Source organism: Zootoca vivipara, chromosome 13 (assembly GCF_963506605.1).
Source record: "Zootoca vivipara chromosome 13, rZooViv1.1, whole genome shotgun sequence".
NCBI lineage: Eukaryota > Metazoa > Chordata > Lepidosauria > Squamata > Lacertidae > Zootoca > Zootoca vivipara.
The window spans coordinates 28907783-28932298 of record NC_083288.1 but is presented as its reverse complement, the minus strand read 5'-3'; the positions used below and the strand labels follow the sequence as shown (position 1 = coordinate 28932298).

The 24516-nt window shown below is 40.2% G+C and overlaps 2 protein-coding genes across 2 annotated transcripts; both read right to left on the bottom strand.

The window, feature by feature from the left end:
* Positions 1–2484: 2484 nt before the first annotated feature.
* On the bottom strand, positions 2485–4617 carry LOC132592912 (vomeronasal type-2 receptor 26-like; the record flags this gene model as incomplete). Its single annotated transcript, XM_060281140.1, has 2 exons — positions 2485–3386; positions 4509–4617. Coding segments are annotated over 2 exons (1011 nt in total), but the record flags the coding sequence as incomplete, so codon positions are not given.
* Positions 4618–12687: 8070 nt separating this feature from the next.
* LOC132592911 (vomeronasal type-2 receptor 26-like) lies at positions 12688–24391 on the bottom strand. Its single transcript, XM_060281139.1, has 6 exons — positions 24174–24391; positions 21267–21558; positions 18650–19510; positions 18271–18498; positions 16430–16556; positions 12688–13589 (listed from the first exon to the last, which is right to left on the bottom strand). Exons 1-6 carry the CDS (start codon positions 24389–24391, stop codon positions 12688–12690), a joined length of 2628 nt encoding a protein of 875 aa, XP_060137122.1.
* Between the last annotated feature and the right edge of the window lie 125 nt (positions 24392–24516).

Here is a 24516-nt window from a genome sequence, read left to right as displayed (position 1 = left end):
GCCATAGAACATTTGGGTAAGTATTTTGCTACCAAATATATTTAAGGCAGGTTCAATTAGCTGTCTTCCATTATTGTAATATAACTTCATCAATGCCCCAATGGTTTTCTGTGTCTTCACTTTCACTGCACCCATATGACACTTCTAAGGGAGGCTTTCATGAAAGAGAACACCCAGGTATCTAAATGAAAGAGTTTCTTCTATAGCCTGCTGATCCAGGCACCATCTTGTGAACTGGATGAGATCTCCAAAAGATTGTTGAGACAGAATCAGAGAATAGAGAAAATCACTAAATCATCCAGACAAATCAAGGTTGAGAAAATTCTGATCCTATTTACTAAAGAGGGGGTTACAGGTAGGTAGCCGTGTTGGTTTGGCGTAGTCGAAACAAAATAAAAAAATTCCTTCCAGTAGCACCTTGTTGTTGTTGTTTAGTCGTTTAGTCGTGGCCGACTCTTCGTGACCCCATGGACCAGAGCACACCAGGGACTTTTGTCTTCGACTGCCTCCTGCAGTAGCACCTTAGAGACCAACTAAGTTTGTTGTTGGTATGAGCTTTCGTGTGCATGCACACTTCTTCAGATACACTGAAACAGAAGTCACCAGACCCTTATATCTAGTGAGAGAGTGGGGAGGGGTATTACTCAGAAGGGTGGTGGGAATGGGTGATTGACTGATAGGTGTGAAAACCCTATATCAGTAAAAACCATGGAAGCAAGAATGCAACCTTGCTTTACTCCTCATAATGTTTTTTAAAGCATCCATCATTTTACCATTTAAATCTACTCAGACCCTCATTTCTGTGTTGCTGTATACTTCTGGAATGGAAGTTTGCTGTTTTAAAATTATGGAGTTTTTCAACGGCTATGAAAATATTCTATTTTGAGAGGGAAATGTTTGCAAACATTAGGGGGCATGGATATACACATATGGATTGCAGACTATGATAACTAGCAGTGCACATTATTTGGGCAAAACATTCAAGGCTTTCTTCTCATCAGCTGCTCCCTGCAGTTCAGCTCAGGCTTCAACAGAATTATCTAACACTTTGGAGAAAATATGCAACCCAGCAACCCAACACTAGAAGCTAAGATGGCAAATATCTCTACAGCCACCATGTATTTTCCCTTGGAGCTCACATACTGTAGATTGGAACAAAGGACAACCAAACACTACAAACCACTAGCAAACTGAATGTTATAAACTTGGCTCCATTGAAACTGACTGGCAACTTCCGAGCAAGGAAAGTAACGATGAAACTGATAATAGCCTGAAAGCCCAAATAGCCCAAGACACAGGAGAACATAGCCACAGACCCCTCATTGCATTCCAGTACAGTTTCTTCAGGCATGAAATCCTTGTCAATATCAGAGAATGGAGGAGTGGTTGCTCACCATATAGAACAAATAACTGCTTGGATAAGGGAACAGAGAAGAACAATGAAAGCGTCCAGCTTTCTCCCCACCCACTTCCTCATCTGGGATCCTGGCTTGGTGGCCATGAAAGCTAGAACCACTGTGATGGTTTTCGCTAGGACACTGGAAACAGCCACTGATAAGATGGTGCCAAAAAAGCTTGTCAGAGAAGATATGCTACCCTCTGAAGCTGGCCAATGAATACCGGTAGCAATGCACAAAGACAATTACAAATTTTCTGTAATTTGGAAGTATTCCCACCTAGGGAAACCTCTATGAAGTATGTTATTTTCTTTTTCATGACCTCAAACCTGTTAATGATGGCCTCATAGAAAACCAACTGCAGATATCCTTCTGAAATAAGGTAGGATTCATCCCATCAGTAGGGTGTGATACACTTGTGAATTTAATACAATTGTGCTAAAAATTATAAGCAGATCATTTTAAACAAATGAACAAACTCACAGAGCTTTTTCTTTGTAACTTGGCAAAGTATATGCACACTGGAGAGATAGTAAGCTTTCTGTGTAAATATACAAAATTCTTAATTAATAGCTGCTGCATTTTCATACATATAGATACTGTATTTCTACATAGGACTTTGTGTACATCTTCCTCCAACATCTGATTAGACCATACACAAATAATGCCTCATTGGCATGCCCCATTCCACTTCTGACCCTAAGTGAAGCATATTGGGCTTTCCAGAATAGTACCAATTTGATGTGGGAGGATTCAGGGCTAACCAAACCCAAATCCAGACACGATAGAATACCACACTAAGGTTCCTCAATAGGCTGTTTTTATGGGCAGGTAGGGTTACATCAAGTGACAAACAAAAGCAAATCACTTTGTAGGTGCAGCTTGAGCTATTCCTGCAGAAGAAGATTCTTCACATTGCTAGCCTGAATTGCTGAATAGCAGCAGGCTTCTGTAAGTTCCTTCAAGCAAGCTCATTTTAGCCAAGTCACACTCTTTTTGAATTCTTATTGTTTTCTTTAAAATATAATGAATCTCTGTATAATTTAAAATATTACCAGACCACATACTATAATAAAATGCATACCATTCACTCTGATCTTCTTATTAGCTGTCCCCTGTTGTTCAGCTCAGGCCTCAACAAAATGATATAACATTTGGGTGCAAAGATGCACACAAGCAAGCCAGCACTGGAAGCTAAAATAGAAAAGACCTCCACAGCCACCATGTATTTGCCCTTGGAGCTCAGATAAGCTGGAATGAAGGAAAGCCACACACTGCAGAACACCAACATGCTGAAAGTGATGAACTTGGCTTCATTGAAACTGTCCGGTAACTTCCTAGCAAAGAAAGCCACAGCAAAACTGACAATAGCCAAGAAGCCAAGATAGCCCAAGACACAAGAGAATAAAATGACAGATCCCTCATTACATTCTAATATAATTTCTGTAGTCACTGAGTGCATGTCCACATGTGGGAATGGGGCAGAGGTTGCTAGCCACACACTGCAAATGCCTGCTTGCACAAAGGAACAAGATGCAACAATGGAGTTGGCCAGGCTTTTCCCCACCCATTTTCTCATCCTGCTTCCTGGCTTTGTGGCCATAAATGCCAGAACCACCATGATAGTTTTTGCCAGCACAGAAGAAACAGCCACTGAGAAGATGATGCTGAATGCAGTTTGTCGGAGAAGACATGTCACCGGTTCAGGATGGCCAATGAAAAGCAATGCAGAAATGAAGCAAAGCAGAAGGGAAATCAGGAGAATGTATGTGAGGTTCCGGTTGTTGGCTTTGACAATGGGAGTGTTGTGGTTCTTCAGAATTATTCCCAGCACCAGAGCTGTTATTAACGCTAAGGAAAGTACAAAGAGGCTTAAGGTGATTCCCAGAGGTTCTTTATAAGATAAGAATGTTCTAGCTTTGGGTATGCAGAAATCATGCTTCATGTTTGGATAGGTTGTGTCCATGCAGTCATAACAGTCATGCATATCTGAAAAGCAAAGATAACTTATTGTTATTAAATTGATATTCAGCCTTTCATCCAAAGGTCACAGGGTGGGGTACAACATGAAAACACAAAATATATAACATAATTAATTCAAAGGGCCATAGATTGCTTAATCAGAGAAAAGCCTGATTGAAGAGGAATGTTTTCACCTGGCGCCTAAAGATATGTAATGATGGCACTATGAGATAACCAGCCTTCTGTAACCACTCTGCTTAAGTCTAATTAACACTTGATGGGTTTACTACTATATAATAGGCTGCCCTGCTATCCTTAGCTAGGTCCTGCTAGGCTTAGGTCGTTGTGACAATTGCTATGAGGAAGGCAAAAAAAAAACCCACAAGAGACCCAAATTGTTTGAGGGCAAATTCCTTCCTGGTCAAGAATACGATGACCTTTTTACACCACAGCACACTCTAAGAACCAAAGAAGTAAGATACCATATATATGGTGTGGAAGGGAAGGTTGCTGGTAAGTACCTTCAGCTTAAATACTGGACCAGAAAAAATACTTCTTCACTAGAGTCTGCTGCTCCACCCCTACTGCCGTGAAAACACATTTTTGCCCAATTCAGATTCAATATTGTTGGGCAATCCTGCAAGCCCTTATGGCCGGCTGTGGAAGGTTCCAATGGCCAGACACAAGAAAAATGGTTTTCAAACGTGGGGGGAATTTGCTGGGCCACAACCCCTGCCCACCCAGAATACTGCTGACTGAGTGGCCATTACCTTCAAATTTTTGTTTCAGGCTTCTGGTTCCTGTATCGTGCCATGGCAACATTGGAGAGAAGAACAGGCTGGGGGGAAAGGAGATGGAAGGGGTTAAACCATCCCCTATAAAGCTGTAAGGGCATGGGAGGTACTGGCAACCTGCCTGCACCTCAATGGTTCACTGTGGGGCAGGCAGGGGGCACTGGGTGTTATGTTCTTCACCTGATGAGAAACCACCCAAATTGCCTTTGGATGTGGCGGAGCTTCTTATAAAGAGTTTTAGTTGGCATTAAACCAACACCAGAGGAGATGCATGGAACTGAGTCAGAGTCAGCTGCATGGAACTGAGGTTTGTGTTGGAGGTGGATGGAGGAGAGGGCATAAGTATATGTCTTACCCTTCTGAGTTGAAATCTTCCTTTCTGGACATGGGATGCACTCATAGCAGCAAAATGGCTCCCCCTCCTTCACTTTCTTGCTATGACCAGGATAACAACTCTCAGTGCATACAGATAAAGGTTGTGCCTAATCCAGAAATGAAAAACGACAAGAAAAATTAGCTTGGGATTCTTAAGATTTTGGGAACTTGTTTCTTAGAGAATAAGGAAGCCATTATGTTATGAAAAATTATAAATAGCTAGAGCAGGCATGTCAAACCTGCGGCCCTCCAGATGTTTTGGACTACAATTCCCATCTTCCCCAACCACTGGTCCTGCTAGCTAGGGATCATGGGAGTTGTAGGCCAAAACATCTGGAGGGTCGCAAGTTTGACATGCCTGAGCTAGAGCATATATGTTTAACTAATGGATTGTAAAATACCTCAAAACAGTTCTCCAAAATGTATTGTGTGTGGGGATACAAAATAATTGTTACTTGGCTCTGAAAGGGAGACTACATTTGGGAGAAATTACCTACATCTTGCAATTTATCAAAATTCAATAGCAAATAAGGCAAAGCAGAGGTTTATTGTCCCCTAAGTAAAAATTAACATTGCAAGTCAGAAATAGTTTTCAATGTACTGACAGTTAGATCTTACCTGGTTAAACAAGCTGTTCCACCTTATGACCTTGTCATTGATGGTCAACACTTTGTCTGGAGGAGCCTGAGGATCAAGCCTACCAATTTTTACTTTATGAAAGGATTGGTTGGAGGAAACGATCAAGTTTATAACATCAATTCCAGCTATCATTTTTCCACTTTCATCAAAAAAAATCTTGTCCCCAGCACTGTTATTAAATGAAACACTTTGGAGAAAGTGATGGAGCTAGATAAAATGAAAATAATAAAGAAATAAATAGTTGCATTTATAAAGTAGTGTGTAAAATGTTGAACTTCCAAAAGGAAAGCTTAGAAGTATATTTTAAAGAAGAGCTGCATTTTTCTAACTATATGGTGCCTTTGCGGGTAAGGTCAAACTGTTGGGCGGTTCCATCACCTGCTGTGGCTGTAGGGACAGATATGGAAGGGACATGTTTTGTTGCAGTTGGGGCACCAGGCCATTCTTGACTACATAGAATCATAGAATTGTAGAGTTGGAAGGGAACACAAGTGTCATATAGTCAAGTTCCCAGTAATGCAGCAATCTTTCTCCCCAATGTGGGGCTCGAACCCACAGCCCTGTGATTTACGCTGAGACCAACTGAGCTAGATGTATGTATTCTGAAAGCAGCAGCATAATAACAATGTTACTCTGTTTGGAAGGAATGGAATTTGGCCAAAGAATATGTCACCACTAAAAACATCACTAGCACCCATTAAACACTGTAGTTTCAGTAGGTTCATATACCAAAAAGTCACAAAAAAAGGAAGGCTGACTGAAGCATAGGCTATTCTTTCATTTCTATGCAGTGGGGCAAGAAAGGAAGCTGAGAATGTGAGCATAGGTAGAGTTTTACGAACAAATTAGTATCTCTGGTTACCCCCAAAAGACAGTGTACTACTACATGAGAATGTGTGGGAAATTACCTGCCAAAATGGTTGATTTTGAAGTTGAGGTCTTCCTCTGACTAACACTGTGTCATATGTCCTTTTGGATGAGAACATGGCTTGTAAAGCATGGGCCACTACATACACTGCATTATAGATACTGTAGCTGTGCCCAGTCATACTCATTTCAAAAAAGGGGAGAGGGAGGCTCTCCAACTTCTCTTCTCCTGTGCAAATATCTCCATTCACATGGTCCCCAATGATATTTAAGAAGACACAGCTGAATACAGTTTCCCAGAATTTCTCTATAAAATCATCTTCTATTGTGTTTAAAGGATTTCTGTTCTTAAGAAAGTTGTGAAATGTCTGTAAATAACTGAACTGATACCTGAAGGCTATAGCACCATGGAATAGTTCCACATCCCAATGCCTTTGATAGTGAAATGCACTTATCTCCACCTGGGCTGTTGCTATCCAAACTTTCCCCCCTAATTTATTTTCAACAGATAAAAATGGAAGCCATCTGAAAAATGACATGGAATAAGATTCTCCATAGATCACTATTACATTTGCTTTGCTGCCCAGCATACTATCATTTATTTTGACCCCATCTTCTATGATGTCCATAAATTCAGTGACAAAAGAAAGTGTGGGGATTCTCTCTATGAAGGCAAAACACACACCCTTCTGGGAAAAGACTGGAAGCACAGTTTGCACAAATCTTTCTCCATTATCATTATCCATAACAATGACCCCAATCCACGTCCACCCGAAATGCAGAAGCAGAGAGAGAATTCCCTCATACTGAAGGGCTTCCTGGGGGACCATCTGGTAGAAGGAAAGGCCTGGGGCTTTATCATTCATCACTGGTGCAGGACTGAATGTTAGCTGAAGAAGAAAGAGGAGATGTGTGTAAAAATTATTATTATTATTATTATTATTATTATTATTATTATTATTATACTGTGGAATGCCCTCCCATCAGATGTCAAAGAGATACTGTAATTAACTACCTGACATTTAGAAGAAATCTAAAGGCAGCCCTGTTTAGGGAAGTTTTTAATGTGTGACATTTTAATGTGTTTTAAATCTTTGTTGGAAGCCACCCAGAGTGGCTGGGGAAACCCAGCCAGATGGGCGGGGTACAAATAATGTATCATCATCATCATCATCATCATCATTACTTTTATGTTTTCATAGTTTCTCCCAACGCTGAAGTGCTGGGAATAATTACCTGGGAATGAGATTTATCACTGGCGCTCCTAAATTATGCAACACCTTCTCCACATAGATGCAATTAGCATCTTTTTTGCCTAGCTTCTGCCATATTCTAAGGACACAGAGCCTTTCTGAAAATAAATTTGGAAGTTTAGTGGGATGCACACCTTCTGTTTTGTTTCAAAGGTACTGCACTGGGGTTGTTTTTTAGGGGGATTCTTTTACTTGGTTTTTAGTAAATGCTTTACTTATTTTAAATTATATTGTTACATCATTCCCTTATACCCTAATACCTGAAGGAGCGTCTCCACCTCCATCATTCTGCCCAGACACTGAGGTCCAGCACCGTGGGCCTTCTGGCGGTTCCCTCGTTGCGAGAAGCCAAGTTGCAGGGAACTAGGCAGAGGGCCTTCTCGGTGGTGGTGCCTGCCCTGTGGAACGCCCTCCCAACAGATGTCAAAGAGAAAAACAGCTACCAGACTTTTAGAAGACATCTGAAGGCAGCCCTGTTCAGGGAGGCTATTAATGTTTAATAGATTACTGTGTTTTATTTTTCTGTTGGAAGCCGCCCAGAGTGGCTGGGGAAACCCAGCCAGATGGGCGGGGTATAAATAAATTATTATTATTATTATTATTATTATTATTATTATTATTATTATTATTATTTCTTCATGACAAATTCTAGGAATTTACTCAGTTATCAACTTCCCCTTTTCTTTGTGGGCTCTCCTCCTATTTCCCTTGCCTTTCTATAACTGAAATCCAAATAATATTCACCAGTTCTCAAGTGGGTCCTTCATACCAACACTGCTCTTTTCAGAGCCAGTTCCCTGGCTGCTGTGTGCAATCACCATGTCTGACCTTACAAGTCAAGAATTTTTGCTCCCCAGCTCTTTGTCCCTCTGGCCAGCCATCTACCTTTGTGTATCAGTGGGAAACATAGCTGCCAAGTTATCCCTTTTTTTAAGGGATTTTCCCTTATGCTGAATAGGCTTCCTCGTGAGAAAAGGGAAAACTTGGCAGCTATGGTGGGAAATATGTAGCATTCCCCAAATACAGTAATCACAGGTGTTATAACCAGTTGGGGCAGTTATGACAAAACTCTTTTAAGACACAACATGATATTCAAATATACATGTTCCCCAAGGTGGTATAAAAATATTTTAACTATGTTTCTATTTTATTTTGACATATTGTTTTTACATTTGATGTTTGCCACCTCGGGGTGCTTTCGGAGGAGTGTTGGGATAGAAATCAAATCAAATCAAATCAATTAATTAATTTTGACTGTCAAACGGCCCTGATTCTCTCTTCTTGGAAATATTATGTGCACACACATTTTCATTGATTTTGAAAAATAGCTGTTGTGGCCTCTAGTCGTTTAGTTCATTTTACCACTAGCATTTATACTACTCATAATTCACATATCCCTTACCTGTGGAATTTTGTAGATATCCAGTACAGTGGCCACATGAAGAGAGATATCTAAATCTAGTCCTCCAATGACTGCTATCAAATGTTTTTGGGTGCCACATAAGTAGTTAGGGACAAATATCTCCAATGTGGAGGTAAGTAGCATAGTGGCATGATAAGTCCTCTGCGCATTGAAATAGCTGTCATAAATGCAGACGCCCAAGGTGACATTTGGTAATAGCTGAGGGTTTTCATTTATCTCCAGTGCTGCAAATGCCAAGGCCAGGATGTGCTGGTAATTTTTGGGCACCACACTAGGACAAGAGTTACAACTACAATCAGACACATATTCTTCCCTTAATAAATTGTTGCTATTTTGTTCTGCATCAGCTTCATCAGTCTTTATTTATATGCCTTTTGAAGTGGGAAAAGGTAAACAATCAACTATATCAGCATATATCTTCACCAAATCGGTATTGATAGGTATATTACTATGATTGACACAATGGAAAACAAACTCATATTGATACATCTATGATGCTCTAACATTCATAATGATAGCCATGGAAAGTAATATGAATTTTCTTTCAAAGAAACACACTCCTGCAAGGAAAAAAGAAAGAACCCCATCCATTTTAATACAATGCAAAAGGGATGCATTGAGATGGTTATGGCACCTCTCATAAATGGAAAGATTCATGAAATGTAAATAAAATGAAAAAAAAAACCACTGCTCGTAACAGAAATCTTAGAAGGAATGGAAGCAAAACAAAACTGTAAGTGTAGAGAATATGCATATGATGAAAGAAAGGAAAGAGGTGTTGGAGATGGGTGAGATGCAGGAGTTTGTAAAGGAAAGAAGAGCTAAAATTCTTTCTACTCTGGATTTTTACCTTAAATTCAAAAAATGTGACAAAGGAATGCATGGTAGAATCGCATACCATCATTTTTAACAGTAGTAGTAACGATAGTAGTCATAGTTGTGGAGGTATTTTTGGACCAGTGGTGGTACAATGGTGGTGCTGGGGGATATGTTACCTATCTTCCAGGGGGTTGAGCTAATTGGATCTGGAATAAGTTAATTCCCTTCCTTGAGTGTGGAAGCTCTGAACACTCTCAGAGGTAACAAGAGATTTTGCTTTGTCCTGTGGTATTTCTTTCTTTCTTCAGCCTTCCCTTATATGTTTTACCTTTTCCACAGTGCAACAAGGAAATATTTTTTGATAAGCTTCTAAGACTAAAACGAATTAACAACAACAAAAATTTCTTATTTCTTTCTTCAGCATCCCCTTAAATGTATTTCCGAAAACAAAAATTCAAAGTTTGGCAAGATTATTTCCTTACCACAGATCTTCAAATGATGCTGCTGGAGGTTTCGTTGTGAAGGCTATTGAATTAGCAACGATGAAACTGTGAGAAACAATCCCACCAATTATGATGCTGCCTGCCTGACGGTATTTTTGAAGTGGAGGGTGTGGAGCATGGATCCTGCATTTAACGAGGTGATCTTCACATGCAATATGAGAAGATAGTATTAGCAGGAAGACAACTAATACCATCATATTGATCACCACCCTTCACTCTACCTCATGATTCCACCTGCATCATTATCAGAATGTATTCTGTCATTATCGTGACCTGACCGAATGCTCAGTCAATCTGAAATGCCTGAATCATAATGTCCAAGATATGAAGTATAAGTAAAGTGATCAGATTGGTGTGTGCATGCTTGTTCCTAGTCCCTCATCATACTGGTGATTGCTAGAGGGCATCTTTCTGCCGTCCTGAGATTGGTTCTCTAAGGGGAAACGGTAATTGTACAGTAGATTTTAGAAATTAATTATATACTATATAAATGAATGGGAGTATGATATAAACTCAAATGTAGGAATTCCCTGTGGGACTGCAAAAAACAACCATGTTTATCACATCTGAATAGAAGTCGTCCCCCCCCCCCCCACTTTTCTGAATAGGAATGTACACTTAAGCTTTTAAATGCCTGAGTAGAGATATTCTTTAATATTTATTAGTATAAGGATTCATACCCCCAAGCGTATTGATCAGTTGCTATCAATCAGGATGATCTTTGACCACACATAAATCTATCCAGCTGTATGAATGATATTTTAACCTCATTATCAGGACTCCCCACCCCAAGCCTACCATAGTTGGAGGGCAATATAAATACTACTACTACTACTACTACTACTACTAATTTTATTATTTATACCCCGCCATCTGGCTGGGTTTTCCCTGCCACTCTAGGCAGCTTCCAACAAATACCAAATACATTAAAATATCACAGATTAAAAACTTCCCTAAACAGGGCTGCCTTTAGGTGTTTTCTAAATGTCAGGTAGTTGTTTATCTCCTTGACCTCCGATGGAAGGGCGTGCCACAGGGCGGGCGCCACTACCAAGAAGGCCCTCTGCCTGGTTCCCTGTAGCTTTGCTTCTCGCAGTGAGGGAACCGCCAGAAGGCCCTCGGCGCTGGATCTCAGTGTCCTGAACAATGGGGCTGAACAATGGGGGTGGAGACGCTCCTTCAGGTATATAGGGCCGAGGAGAAGTTCTGAATATACTATTCTCAAAGCCAAAACCCAAATTTTATATATAATCTGCCACTTTCCTATGCCATCATAGAACCGGAAGTGTAGTAGTGAGAAATTCAGCTGAATTGCCTTTCAATACGAAGGAAACCAAACATCAATGTATAAAGACTTTTGTTCAATCAATCAATCAATCAACCTTCATTGGCATACAGAGAAGACAGGACTATACAAGTTGACAGGTAAAACTTGGCATCTTTTATTAAGAAAAGATGATGGAAATGATAGGGAAACAGAAGGCTACGATTACATACACAACCAAAACAGCCATGTAAATAAGATCAATAAAGTCAATCTTATTGAACTAATTGTTATCTACTTCAATAGATTTCAGTTTCAATACACGTGAAGAGTTCCATGCAAAAATGAATTTCAGAAACGTACATTTTTGGACTCCTGATCAGATACTTCCAGGAAGACTAAAGCTGAGGAAAAGCTTCACAAATGTATAGGCATCCAAGAACAGTAGAAAAAGGCCATCACCCTAAGAAAGACTTAGACTTGGCCCTATCATGAAATTTACTCCATATGTGATGTCAATGGGCTCTTTGCCTGACAAGAAATTTACACATCCCTAACAGCCCTGACCTATCATGACTAAAGGCTGTACCTGTTCAGAACAGTTGACCCATGCTAGATCTCCTTAATTTGAGGGTGTGTATTCAAAGACAAATCCGGTAGACACCTACCCATTCAGAGATAAATACAGGAGGTGAGAATACCAGATGTTCTAGGTGGCACACTTGCACAATGTCAACATGCTGGCCTTCTTCAAATAACTTTGATGTGCATTCTGCTAAATATACTTAGTCACCATAATTGGGACCTTAGATCAGGTAACATTCCCCATACTGTGGAGGACATTAAACAAGTTCAAGCAAAATGTATAGAAGTCCCCTTCACACCTACAAATTTCTCAAAGGGTCTTAATTCCAAACAAATATAAAAGTGGTGGAAAGATCTCAAAAATAGCAACTGGTAAAGGGCACTCAATTTCATTGGATATTTTACAAAGGAAAACAGAATTGTGAGCAAAACAAACTAACTAAAAATATAGGCATATTAAAATAAGATAGGCCAGGTTAATCCTCAGAATGGATTTGGTGGCAGAGCACTTCTAACCATGCCTATTCATATGTAAGTATCCCAAGGAATGAAATGAGGATTACTCCCAGGTGATGGGTTCACATTGCAGCTGTGACTTCAGAGTTTGAGAGGGGGAGGGATATCTTATTTTTGAAAATAATAATATTATGGCACATGTCTACTCTTAACCATCTGAGAGCTAAAATCTTAGAAGTGTCTACTGTAGAGTGAAAACAGACCCTAAACTTTTATAAAATAAATAGTCAGTTATAATTAGCATAACTGTACTTTATTAACTAGACAGGGAGACAAAATCACGTAATTCTTCAGTTAGTTCTTCGTATTAGCTGTTCCCTTTTGTTCAATTCAGGCTTCAACAAAATAATGTAGCATTTGGGGGAAAAGATGCACACCAATAATCCAGCACTGGAGGCTAAGATAGAAAAGATCTCCACAGCTACCATATATTTCCCCTTAGTGCTCAAGTAGGTTGGAAGAAAGGATAACCACACACTGCAAAACACTAACATGCTAAAAGTGATAAACTTGGCTTCATTGAAGGTGTCGGGTAACTTCCTGGCAAGGAAGGCCAAAGTGAAGCTGGCAGTGGCCAGGAGGCCAATATAGCCAAGGACACAATAAAACATTGTCACAGACCCCTCGTTACATCCAAGTATAATTTGTTCAGCCATTGAGTGTACGTCAGCCTCTGGCAACGGGGGAGAGATTGCCAGCCACACAATGCAAATGCCTCCTTGTAGAAGGAAGCCAAAAAGAACAATGGAATTGGCCAGCCTCTTTCCCACCCATTTCCTCATTCTGGATCCTGGCTTGGTGGCCATGAAAGCCAGAACCACAGTGAGGGTTTTTGCCAGCACACAAGAAACAGCCACTGAGAAGACGATGCCAAAAGCAGTTTGTCGGAGGAGACACGTCACCTTCTGAGGCTGTCCAATGAATAGCAGCGCAGAAAGGAAGCAGAGCAGGAGGGAGAGGAGGAGAGTGTAGGTGAGCTGCCGGTTGTTGGCTTTGACAATGGGAGTGTTGTGGTTCTTCATAAAAGTCAAGAGGACTAGAACAGTGACCAAGGAACCGGAAAGAGCAGAAAGGGCTAAACTGAGCCCCACAGGTTCTTCAAAAGACAAGAAGCTTATTTCCTTGGAAATACACAAATCATGGTTTTTATTTGGATATGTTTGGTCTGAACATGTAGAACAGTCACTCATATCTGCAAAGGAAAAAAACATGGCTTAATCTCACAAGCATGCCATTAATCTCAAGATCACTATAATCCATTATTCCTTCCGTATTTTCTACTTTGTCTTCCAAGTTTTTAATCCTTTCATTCATTTCCTTTTTGATTTCTGTGAGATCTTGTTTAATCTTCCCTATATCATTTTTAAAGTCTTGCTTAATTTCTCCTATATCATTTTTAAGGCTTAGGATCAATTCTTTGAGGTCTAGCTCATGTTCTGCTGTTGAAGTTCTTCTCTGATTTGCAATTCCTGAAGTGGTCTTCTTCTGCTTTTCCATTATATTATGTTGTCCTGCCATATCTTGTTTGGCCACACGATGTCTCACTCTGTCTGAGTCGAGCGCTGGTGTATCTGTTGAGGTTTATGTATCCGCTGGGAGTCACTATGTTACAGTCTATAATAACAGGTAGGTAGCCGTGTTGGTCTGAGTCGAAGCAAAATAAAAAAATTCCTTCAGTAGCACCTTAAAGACCAACTAAGTTTTTATTTTGGTATGAGCTTTCGTGTGCATGCACACTTGTATCTGACGAAGCGTGCATGCACACGAAAGCTCATACCAAAATAAAAACTTAGTTGGTCTTTAAGGTGCTACTGAAGGAATTTTTTTATTAGTCTATAATAAGTTTCCCACTGGTCAGCTGTTCGCTTTAAATTTCCTTGCACTGAAAACTCGTCACTTCTGGTTTCTTTGTATCCTTGTCTGCTTAGTCATAGTCCTATTTAGAAAGTCGTCGCCATTTTATTTCTAGTTTTCTTTAAAATATGAAGTTAGAATTTCTTTAAAAAGCTTCCCCAAGGAACGTTGGCTAAAAAAAGCCAGGTCTAAGTCCGTCTCTCACCTTCTCCACAAACAATTATTAATTCAATGAAAATAATATCAGGTTCAGTTTAAATTGTATGTAGTTTGTTTCCGTTCAAAATTCAGCCGGTTCCGTGTTACTTTTTATATTGTTATCCCCAGCTTTACATTCATTTAACTCTACCCCTGACAGCGTCTCTTGCTTTGCGCTTTGTTTCCTCTCGCGGTCCTTCCTGCACCCCACTTTGCGTTTTAATTCATCCAGGGTTTTTTTAAAGTCCAATTTGGTGGGGGGGAATTCTTCTTACGTTCCTTTTGTTTTCCAAATTCTCTCTCACGCCCGGGGGAAATATTTAAAAGGGTTTGTTAAAAGGAGTTTTACCATGCACGATCGTGTCAGGATTCAGCTTTTGCTGGTCGCTATGATCTCTCGCTGTCGCAGTGCCCAGTTTCTCCCCCTCCTTCTACTGTTTGCGAAGGTCTCCGGGAGAACCTTTGGGGAACCGCCAACACCTCAGACAGGAATCACCTTCCTGTCCTTTCATGGGGGGTCGCTTAGCCTTGCAACCCCCCTTTTTTCCAGCTAGTCGGGGCTGCGGAGCTCCCGTTTTTAGTCCGATCGTGATCCACAGTCAAAACCGGAAGTAATTTAAATCGGGGAAGAATTAATCATTGATTCTGTGGAATGTGGTATGGGGTAATTTTAGGGATTATTGTAGTTAATATTGAACTTCCATGATGTGGAAAGTTTTGAATGTATTTCCACCTTTGGGGCCCAGGGCAGTCTCGAGCAGGTCAGCTGCCCTGGTGCTGAGGGGCGGAGATCGCTCCGGCACCCCCGCCCTCGCAGGGTATAGTATGTAGCACACCGCGCCACCGGGGGTCTACCTAGAGCAGACCCTGTTAGGGCCAAAAACAGCCATGTGCTTTTTTCCCTGGAACACCAAACAAACTGAAATGATACCATAAAGCCCTCCTCTACATATTAATATATGACATTTGCAGTCTGCATTTCATTTTTTTCTACCATACAATATACTAAAACAATTAAAATACAACTTCTGGCTGGAAGGAGTGATACGCTGAAATACTGCCCAAAAATCCTGGGTTTATTTCTAAGATCTCGTACTGAAAGTTGATTTATTTTAAGTTGATAAAGTTGATGGATGATGAAATTCTATAGTTTTTGAAAAAATTGGGATATTTTATGATATATATTTGTAGGAATAAGGGGAAGCAGTATTGTAATATGGTACTTGATGAACCTGAGAGAGATGAGTGGAAGTCAAATAGGAGAGGAGGAGAAAAAGGGAAATAACTAAAGGGGATTATAGGTGGAACGTACTTGGAGTACTTGGAGTATTATGATTATTATAATTTTGAATGACTGTTTGAATGGAGGATTTTTGTCTGTACTTTTTTCCTTTTTTTACTCGTAATTCTTTCAGGGTTACGGGTATTATAATTTAAGTTTGATTTAAGTTGAATGTACGAATTTAATTTTCAAGTCATACTTTTATTATTATCATTGCTATTATTTTATTATTATTCTTATTATATATGATTTTGTATGTTGTTATTATTATTTCAAGAGTGTGTATGTGTTTATGTGAGTGTTTATTTTAATTTGAATTCTGATAAAGTTTATTTTATTTTTTATTTTATTTTTAAAAGGAATACTGCCCCAAATTTCATCATGTGAAACTACAACACAAAATGCCCACAATTCCCCAGGTTAACAGGGTTGCAAATGTATTTAGTACTGGAATCTAATCACATTGAAATGATCACTAAACCTCCCCTAGATTCTGCTCGTTTTCACATACTTCTTTCAGGTCACAGGAAAGGTCACATAAAACCTGGAAATTATTAGCTAGAAAATGTTAGGAAAATGAAATATAGTAGTATCTGAATGCAGCCCTACTGTATGCACACCCTTATTTATTTATTTTAACGCTATTCCTCTGAAAATAATGCAATCTGACTCCTATTTCTATATACATTATTGCTTACCCTTCTGGTCTGAAATCTTCCCTTCTGGACAGGGGATGCAATCGTAGCAACAAAATGGCTCCCCTTCCTTTACTTTCTTGCTTGAACCAGGGCTGCATTTCTCACTGCATTGAGAAACAGGCCTTGCCTAATCCATGAATGAAAAAGGAGGATATTGATCTTGCAATCTATACAATTATTGCCAAGTTTAAATTGTTAACTTACTTTAAACTGAACTTTTAGTCACTACACAAATGTAGTTATGCAGGTGGACATTGTCCAGAATGCACTCATTGTGAGGAAGTAACCAGCTGCATATCCCTCACTGCCCTGATAAAATCAGGACATCCCACTTTTGGGTGCCATGCTCCCAGCCGAAAAATGCACAAGATTGTGGAGCCCCAAAACGTGTGCTTTTGGATCTCGTGCAGGTCACAGGACTCACATGGGAGTGGGGTTGGGAAGATGCATTTCGTGGTTTCCACCGTCAACATGTTGGAGGGTATGCTGTTTGTGCTTTCTCAAAGTGAGGCAGTGTGGAAAAGGAGGAAGAGTGGGTGAGTGTTGAACGCAGAAGGCTGCTATCAGGAACAGAAGGGTGACCATTCTTCACTCCAGGAGATTCCAATTTATGACTCCTCTGCATTCAGTGCCTGAAACAATTATCTAATGCTGCCTTTTGTTTGTGCCAATCAAAGAGAGTGATCATGTTGCATCTGAATGATTTAACAACTATTAATAGTTTCTACCCGAATAATCAATCAATTTTAGGAAGAACAGTTTTGAAAAGAAACATGCATTTGTAAAGGCACGGAGTGTAGCCTCGCCTTGTCAGTGAAACTACCCAATATAGTGAGGTGGCTGGATCAGTGTGTTACAGAGTATTAAGTGCTCTTTTGATAGAGGCAAGCATGAAATAAAGTTTTCTACATATTGAGACTACTGTGAGGTGATGCTAGCTGGTTTTGAGCAAGCTGGTGATGCAAGCAGGTGTCAGGAATTATTGCATAAATGCAATGCTTAAAGATGACATAGTTTTATCCTATGGATGAAATTTGATATTTTGAGTCATATTCAATGATGTACCAATCTGAACAGACTCATTGAAATCAGTGTGTGTGATTGCATTCCCAGTCACATGGTGCCTGAGTCCAAGTGAGGGGCCAACCAGAAATAAGATGAATTAGGCCACAACTTTATTGTTTACTGGTGTAAGTAGGTTCCGGCCAAGGCACGGGGCATGTACTTGGTATCAAGCAGTCTGCCTCCTAGGTGTTAAGTAAGTGGGGGGGGGGTGTCAACCCTGACTAGGAGCCGCCCACTGACATGCACCAGGTGTCACGATCCTACCAGGGCTGCCATTGGGAAGGGTGCTATAGCTCCTTGGCCTCTCTTGTGTGCACCCAGACAAAAACACCCCTTCCTGGAAGGTTGGGTGGTGAATCCAGTGGCAATCCAAGAAGGGGGACTCTGGATACAGCCCTCATTTGCAGAGCCACCCCTCTCCTGACACTTGATTGGTGTTTCCAGACCAATGCCTGCACAACCAAGGGGGCGGGGCTATACATTCCATTCCCAGTTGTGCAGGAAGGGGGAGCATGGCTCCTGGAAGACACCGCTGTCATGCTGGGAAGCAAATGCTGTTTCCCAGGGCTCTCAGGTAATTGGAAACTGACTTTGGACCTTAACCAATTATCATTATTTTACATATATTCAATGCACAAGATGCATTTGGTTCCTCCAACAATTCATCAAAAAAATGAAATCTATAGCATAATCAGTTCATCAAATCTTCATACATTACAAACTCAGATGAAACTATTTTACACTCAGGACTCAAAATATCTACAATTGGATTGTACCTGGTTAAACCACTTGTGCCATGTTATAGCATCCTCATGTAAGGTGAATAATTGATTTGAAGAAGTCTGGGGATCCATCCTTCCAACTTTAACTCTATGAAAGGATTGGTTTGGTGAAACGATCCAATTAATAATATCTAGCCCAGCTTCCAACTCCCCTTTCTGGTTGAAGGAAACCATGTCGCCCGCACTATTATTAAATGACAGACTTCTGAGGAAATGATGAAACTACATTAAAAAAGAGAAAATGGAGGTGTAAGTCAATCTAACAAATGAAATCAATAGAAGTGTTCATAGAGCTAATTTATTGCACAAGTTGTGCACTATTTAAAAACCAAAGCTTTGGTACACTGTTACAAGTGAAATCCAGCCTCATTACCTGCCACAGCTGTGGATTCTGAAATGGCAGCTTCCTGTTGTCTATGATAAATCTAGAATTGAGTCTGGAGGAGAACATAGCATGGACAGCATGGGCCATGGCATAAACAGCATTGTATATACAGTAGCTATGGCCTGTCATGCTCATTTCAAAAAAATGTGCCGGAAGCATCCCCAGGTTCTCCTCTCCAGTGCAAATCTCTTGATCCTCACCATCTGGGACTGTACTAGGGAAGACACAAGCAAAGGCCTGTTGCCAGAAATCCTTGATGAAATAATCTCCTTTTGTGGTGCAAGGATTTATGTGTTCAAGAAATTTGCGAAATTCTGGTAGAGCATTTGAGTGAATTGCGAAAGACAGAGCCCCATGGATTATTTGTGTATCCCAAGTCCTTTGATAGACCACAGACGTCAGCTCCATCTGGGCTGTCATTATCCACACTTTACCTCTTGCATCCTCTCCCATCTCTTCTTCTTCTGATAAATATGGAAACCATCTAAAAAATAGCATTGCATAAGATTCTCCGTAGAGGATAATCACATTGGCTTTGCTCCTTATTACTTTATCATGTATTTTTGCACACTCCTGTAACAAGTCTTTAGCTTTGGTGATGAAAGTTAATTTGGGGACTCTCTCTATGATTGCAAAACAGATACCACTAGAGGAAAACATTGGAACCACCTTTTGCACAAATTGTTCTCCATTCTCAAGATCCATCATAAGGAGCCCAATCCATGTCCACCTGAAATGCAGAAGTAAGGAGAGAATCCCCTCATACTGAAGAGCTTCTTGTGGGACCATTTGGTAGAAGGAGAGCCCTGGAGTTTTATCATGCATGATGGGAGCAGGACCATATGTGAGCTAAAGGGGGGAGGGACAGAAATGGAAACATACAGATAGGAATGCTTTAATGGAGATATCCAGAGAGTCTTTCTGCAACATTTTTAAATGTATAGCAGCACAATAAACAGAACTGCAGAACTATGAGATTGCCTTAGCCCACATATGCCTACCTTAAAGCTATGATAGTGGAATTGGCACTCTTACAGGTGCCTCATAATACCTGTTTCACATTTTTAAGAACTTGATTGTTTGTTTCCTTTGGCAGGTTCTTCACTTTGGAATTCCTGCACATTGAAATCAAGCAGATGTCTTCATTGGACTATTTTTGTGCCTCCTAAAAGCATTATTGTTTAGGTATGCCTACCCAGATGATTTTAAAGTTGATACACTTTGGATCTGTTGTAGTATTTTAACTTTTGAAAAAGTATGATTATGAAATTTTCTTACTTTTACTGTTTTACTATTTTTTTCCTGTTTTAACAAGTGATTTTAAGTAATAAATAAATACATAAAAATAAATAAATAAGGAAGGAAGGTTTGTTTATGCATTTAGGTCCATATTGTTCAATAAATAAATACAAGATATTTATCATGCAAAAATTACTGAACATTTATTGAGACTTCTAGTGTGGATATGAAAGCCACCCCCCCCAATAAAGCTCTGAGATCTGTAGGTGGAGGACTGCCAAAATGAGTGTCGATAAAGGTGAGGAAAGAGGAAACCATGGACTCTGCTAGGTAAAGGTAAAGGGACCCCTGACCATTAGGTCCAGTCATTACCGACTCTGGGGTTGCGGCACTCACCTTGCTTTATTGGCCGAGGGAGCCGGCGTACAGCTTCCAGTTCATGTGGCCAGCATGACTAAGCCACTTCTGGCAAACCAGAGCAGCACACGGAAACACCATTTACCCTCCTGCTGGAGCGGTACCTATCTATCTACTTGCACTTTGATGTGCTTTCAAACTGCTAGGTTGGCAGGAGCAGGGACTGAGCAACAGTAGCTCACCCCGTTGCGGGGATTCGAACTGCCAACCTTCTGATCGGCAAGCCCTAGGCTCTGTGGTTTAACCCACAGTGCCACCCGGGTCCCATGGACTCAGCTATACAGATGTAAATAAAACATTTTAAATGTGTTTTAAGGTGCACTAGATCAGGGGTCAGCAAACTTTTTCAGCAGGGGGCTGGTCCACTGTCCCTCATACCTTGTGGCGGGCCGGACTATATTTTGAAAAAAATATGAACAAATTCCTATGCCCCACAAGTAACCCAGAGATGCATTTTAAATAAAAGGACACATTCTACTAATGTAAAAACATGCTGATTCCTGGACCTTCCGTGGGCCGGATTGAGAAGCCGATTGGGCCACATCCAGCCCCCGGGCCTTAGTTTGGGGACCCCTGCACTAGATGATGACAGTGAGCCGTGCAAAATTCAATTTATTTTTTTCAAAACTTTTTTTTTTTTACTTAGATAATGCATCTTCCTTTTGGAGACTGACAGGTTTCCTTGAAACAGATCCTGAATTCTTTAAAAACTCAGATGATGAAACAACTAGTGGCAAGAAAAAGTAAAAGAACCATATGCATGTGTGAGAGCGAGCGAGCATGTTCTTTTGTATTTTCTGAATAAGAGTCTTGCTAAGCTATGGAAGCCTACACAATACCAGTTCACATATTTTAGCCTCTGAACCTCAAAGTGAAATACTGCAGGCAATACAATCTTAAGGAGAAAACACCCATAAATCTATCATGCACAGCACAATGACTGATATACCTGTGGAATTTTGTAGATATCCAAGACTGTTGCTGCATGAAGAGAAGTTAGGGGGTCAAGACCCCCAATGACAGCTATCAAATTATTCTGAGTATCACATTTATAGTTGGGAACAAATCTCTCTGCGGTGGACGTAAGGAGCAGTGTGGCATGATATGTACCCTTTGCAATGAAATAGCTGTCAAAGATGTGGAAGCCCAAAGTGGTATTGGGTAAAATTTGAGAATTTCCATTGATTTCCTTTACTGCAAATGCCAAGGCCAGGACATGCTGGTAATTCTTAGTCACCACGCTAGAATGAGAATTGCAATCTACATCATATCCTACATTGTCTAAAATCTTTTCCATTATTTTATACCACATTTGTGGTAGTAGTTTAGGGTGGCCTACTTAAAATGAAATGATTAACCAATGTAATACATAACATTACAATTAACCAATGCAATTCATAAAGCAAATTCAAATTAGTCATGACCTGGAACATTCATCAGGTTATAATCAAATGCAACTTGTTAATGTATTTCAACATAGCTTTCCTCAATATTATACGAAGTCCAACTCTCGCCTCCAAGAAAGTTGCAATCCCATATTCACTCAGCTGGGAGTGGCACCTAGATTTTGCTGCAGGTAATTGGGTAAATATTTGAAATGTGACATGTAACAGAAGTAGGTAGTATTAGAACATCTGAGCCCAAATTTTGCATATTGATTTTCTAAAATTGTTTTTAATGTTGTTACAAACCTTGGGACCTTACCCCAAAGGACAAGTGGTAAATAAAATTATTAACAACCACCACACAATGTTGAAACCACCATCCTTGCTCATTTTATTGGTGAAAATCTGAAATTGTGCATATTAAGTTCAAATCACCATCCCTGTATTGGTAAAAAAAAAATTCAGCATAAATGCTTGATGTGTTTCCCAAAGGGAATAATGCATTTAGATCTGATATTCATTTTTGGCCAAAGGAAAATTCAGCAAAAAGGCTTGGCCAAGAAAAGAAAAGAAAAGAAAAGAGAAAAGAAAAGAAAAGAAAAGACCCTATATCATAACCATAACCATAACCATAATTTAAACCTGAGAATCTGAGGGTTTTCATTGATCTCTTTCATTGCAGATGCCAAGGTCAGGATTTGCTGGTAAATCTTAGTTACTACACTGAACAAGTGTGACATTAAACATCAGAAACGTACTCATGCTTTGAAAAACGATCACTACTCCATCATTTTTGCCACATTTTTAGGTAAGCCTAAATAGTTCTAAGCCTAAATTGTCCTAAGCAAAGTAAATATCATAAGGAAAGTATATATCAATAATCATCTCTATACATAATAATAGGTACTTCTCAGTAAGGTGGGATATATGGAGTATTAGGGGAGGGGGTAGGACCTCTGGTAGGGGACACATCCAGTTCTCATCTGTGGTTCCTAGAAGCTGTCTCCATGCCACCCTATCGAACAGCTTCACTGGCCAGCTAAACTAGGTGAGGGTAGTCAATGGGTCTCAAACCCTCAGTAAGTTTGGGACTTCTCCATCATGTGAAGAAAGTCTCTGGTGGATTGAGGAGAGAAGACACAGAGTGGGCCCAACAGTTAAGAAGGTGGTTATTGCACATACTGTAGAGGGAAATGAGGGGCAGATGGATGTTGTAAATATTGGAAGGCAGCCCATATAGGAGAAATAAAAGTGATCCTAAACATCTGCTGCCTTTTGGCTACACAAATTCATGAGAAAGGCATTGGGAGTAAACCGCAAGGGAAAATCTGCACCCTAGATGAATTTGGAGAGGAGTCCCTAAAATGGATGGAAGACTTCTTGCATGCCTCCTTATGGCAATTCCTGCAGCCAAGTTGATGACAAATGTATCACTGTGCTGGTAAATCTTAGTTACTACACTGAACAAGTGTGACATTAAACATCAGAAACGTACTCATGCTTTGAAAAACGATCACTACTCCATCATTTTTGCCACATTTTTAGGTAAGCCTAAATAGTTCTAAGCCTAAATTGTCCTAAGCAAAGTAAATATCATAAGGAAAGTATATATCAATAATCATCTCTATACATAATAATAGGTACTTCTCAGTAAGGTGGGATATATGTAGTATTAGGGGAGGGGGTAGGACCTCTGGTAGGGGACACATCCAGTTCTCATCTGTGGTTCCTAGAAGCTGTCTCCATGCCACCCTATCGAACAGCTTCACTGGCCAGCTAAACTAGGTGAGGGTAGTCAATGGGTCTCAAACCCTCAGTAAGTTTGGGACTTCTCCATCATGTGAAGAAAGTCTCTGGTGGATTGAGGAGAGAAGACACAGAGTGGGCCCAACAGTTAAGAAGGTGGTTATTGCACATACTGTAGAGGGAAATGAGGGGCAGATGGATGTTGTAAATATTGGAAGGCAGCCCATATAGGAGAAATAAAAGTGATCCTAAACATCTGCTGCCTTTTGGCTACACAAATTCATGAGAAAGGCATTGGGAGTAAACCGCAAGGGAAAATCTGCACCCTAGATGAATTTGGAGAGGAGTCCCTAAAATGGATGGAAGACTTCTTGCATGCCTCCTTATGGCAATTCCTGCAGCCAAGTTGATGACAAATGTATCACTGTGCTTTCCTTTGGACCAAATCAGCGAGACTGAGAGTGGGGTCTTGTTGTCTCTGCATTGTCCCTCAAGACAGATGCCAACAACAACAACTACTACATCTTAGTAAGATTCATATTTTGAGTACTGGTGTTTCCCAACTACTTATAATTCAGAATGTTTTCTGAATTATGACCACAGAGGTACTTTTTAAATAGATTTTAAAATAGCTTGATGAGTATCATACCAAGTCTAAATTTTGGCTATGAAGATGAAAATCTAAGGCTAAGATTAAAAAAAAAAAAGATAGGAGAACCCCTTACAGAAGTTCTTCAACCAATGCTGGTGGAGGTTCTTCAGTGAAGGATAATTGTTTGGAGACAATGAAGCTGTGAGAAGCTATGCCACCAAGAATGAGCTCCCCTGTCTGGTGATACTCGTGAAGCGGAGGGTGTGGATCATGGACATGACACTTCACAATGTGAGACTTGCATGACATGTGAGAAAGCAATGCCAGCAGCGACATCACAAATATCACCATCCTGAGTATAAGGGCAAACCTTCACTAGACCTACCTTATTGTGTTCCCACAGACTAATCTATCAATATATTGCCTGCAAGTTTCAAAGGCTGAAACTTTTAGACCTTAAACAGGAAGAATAAATA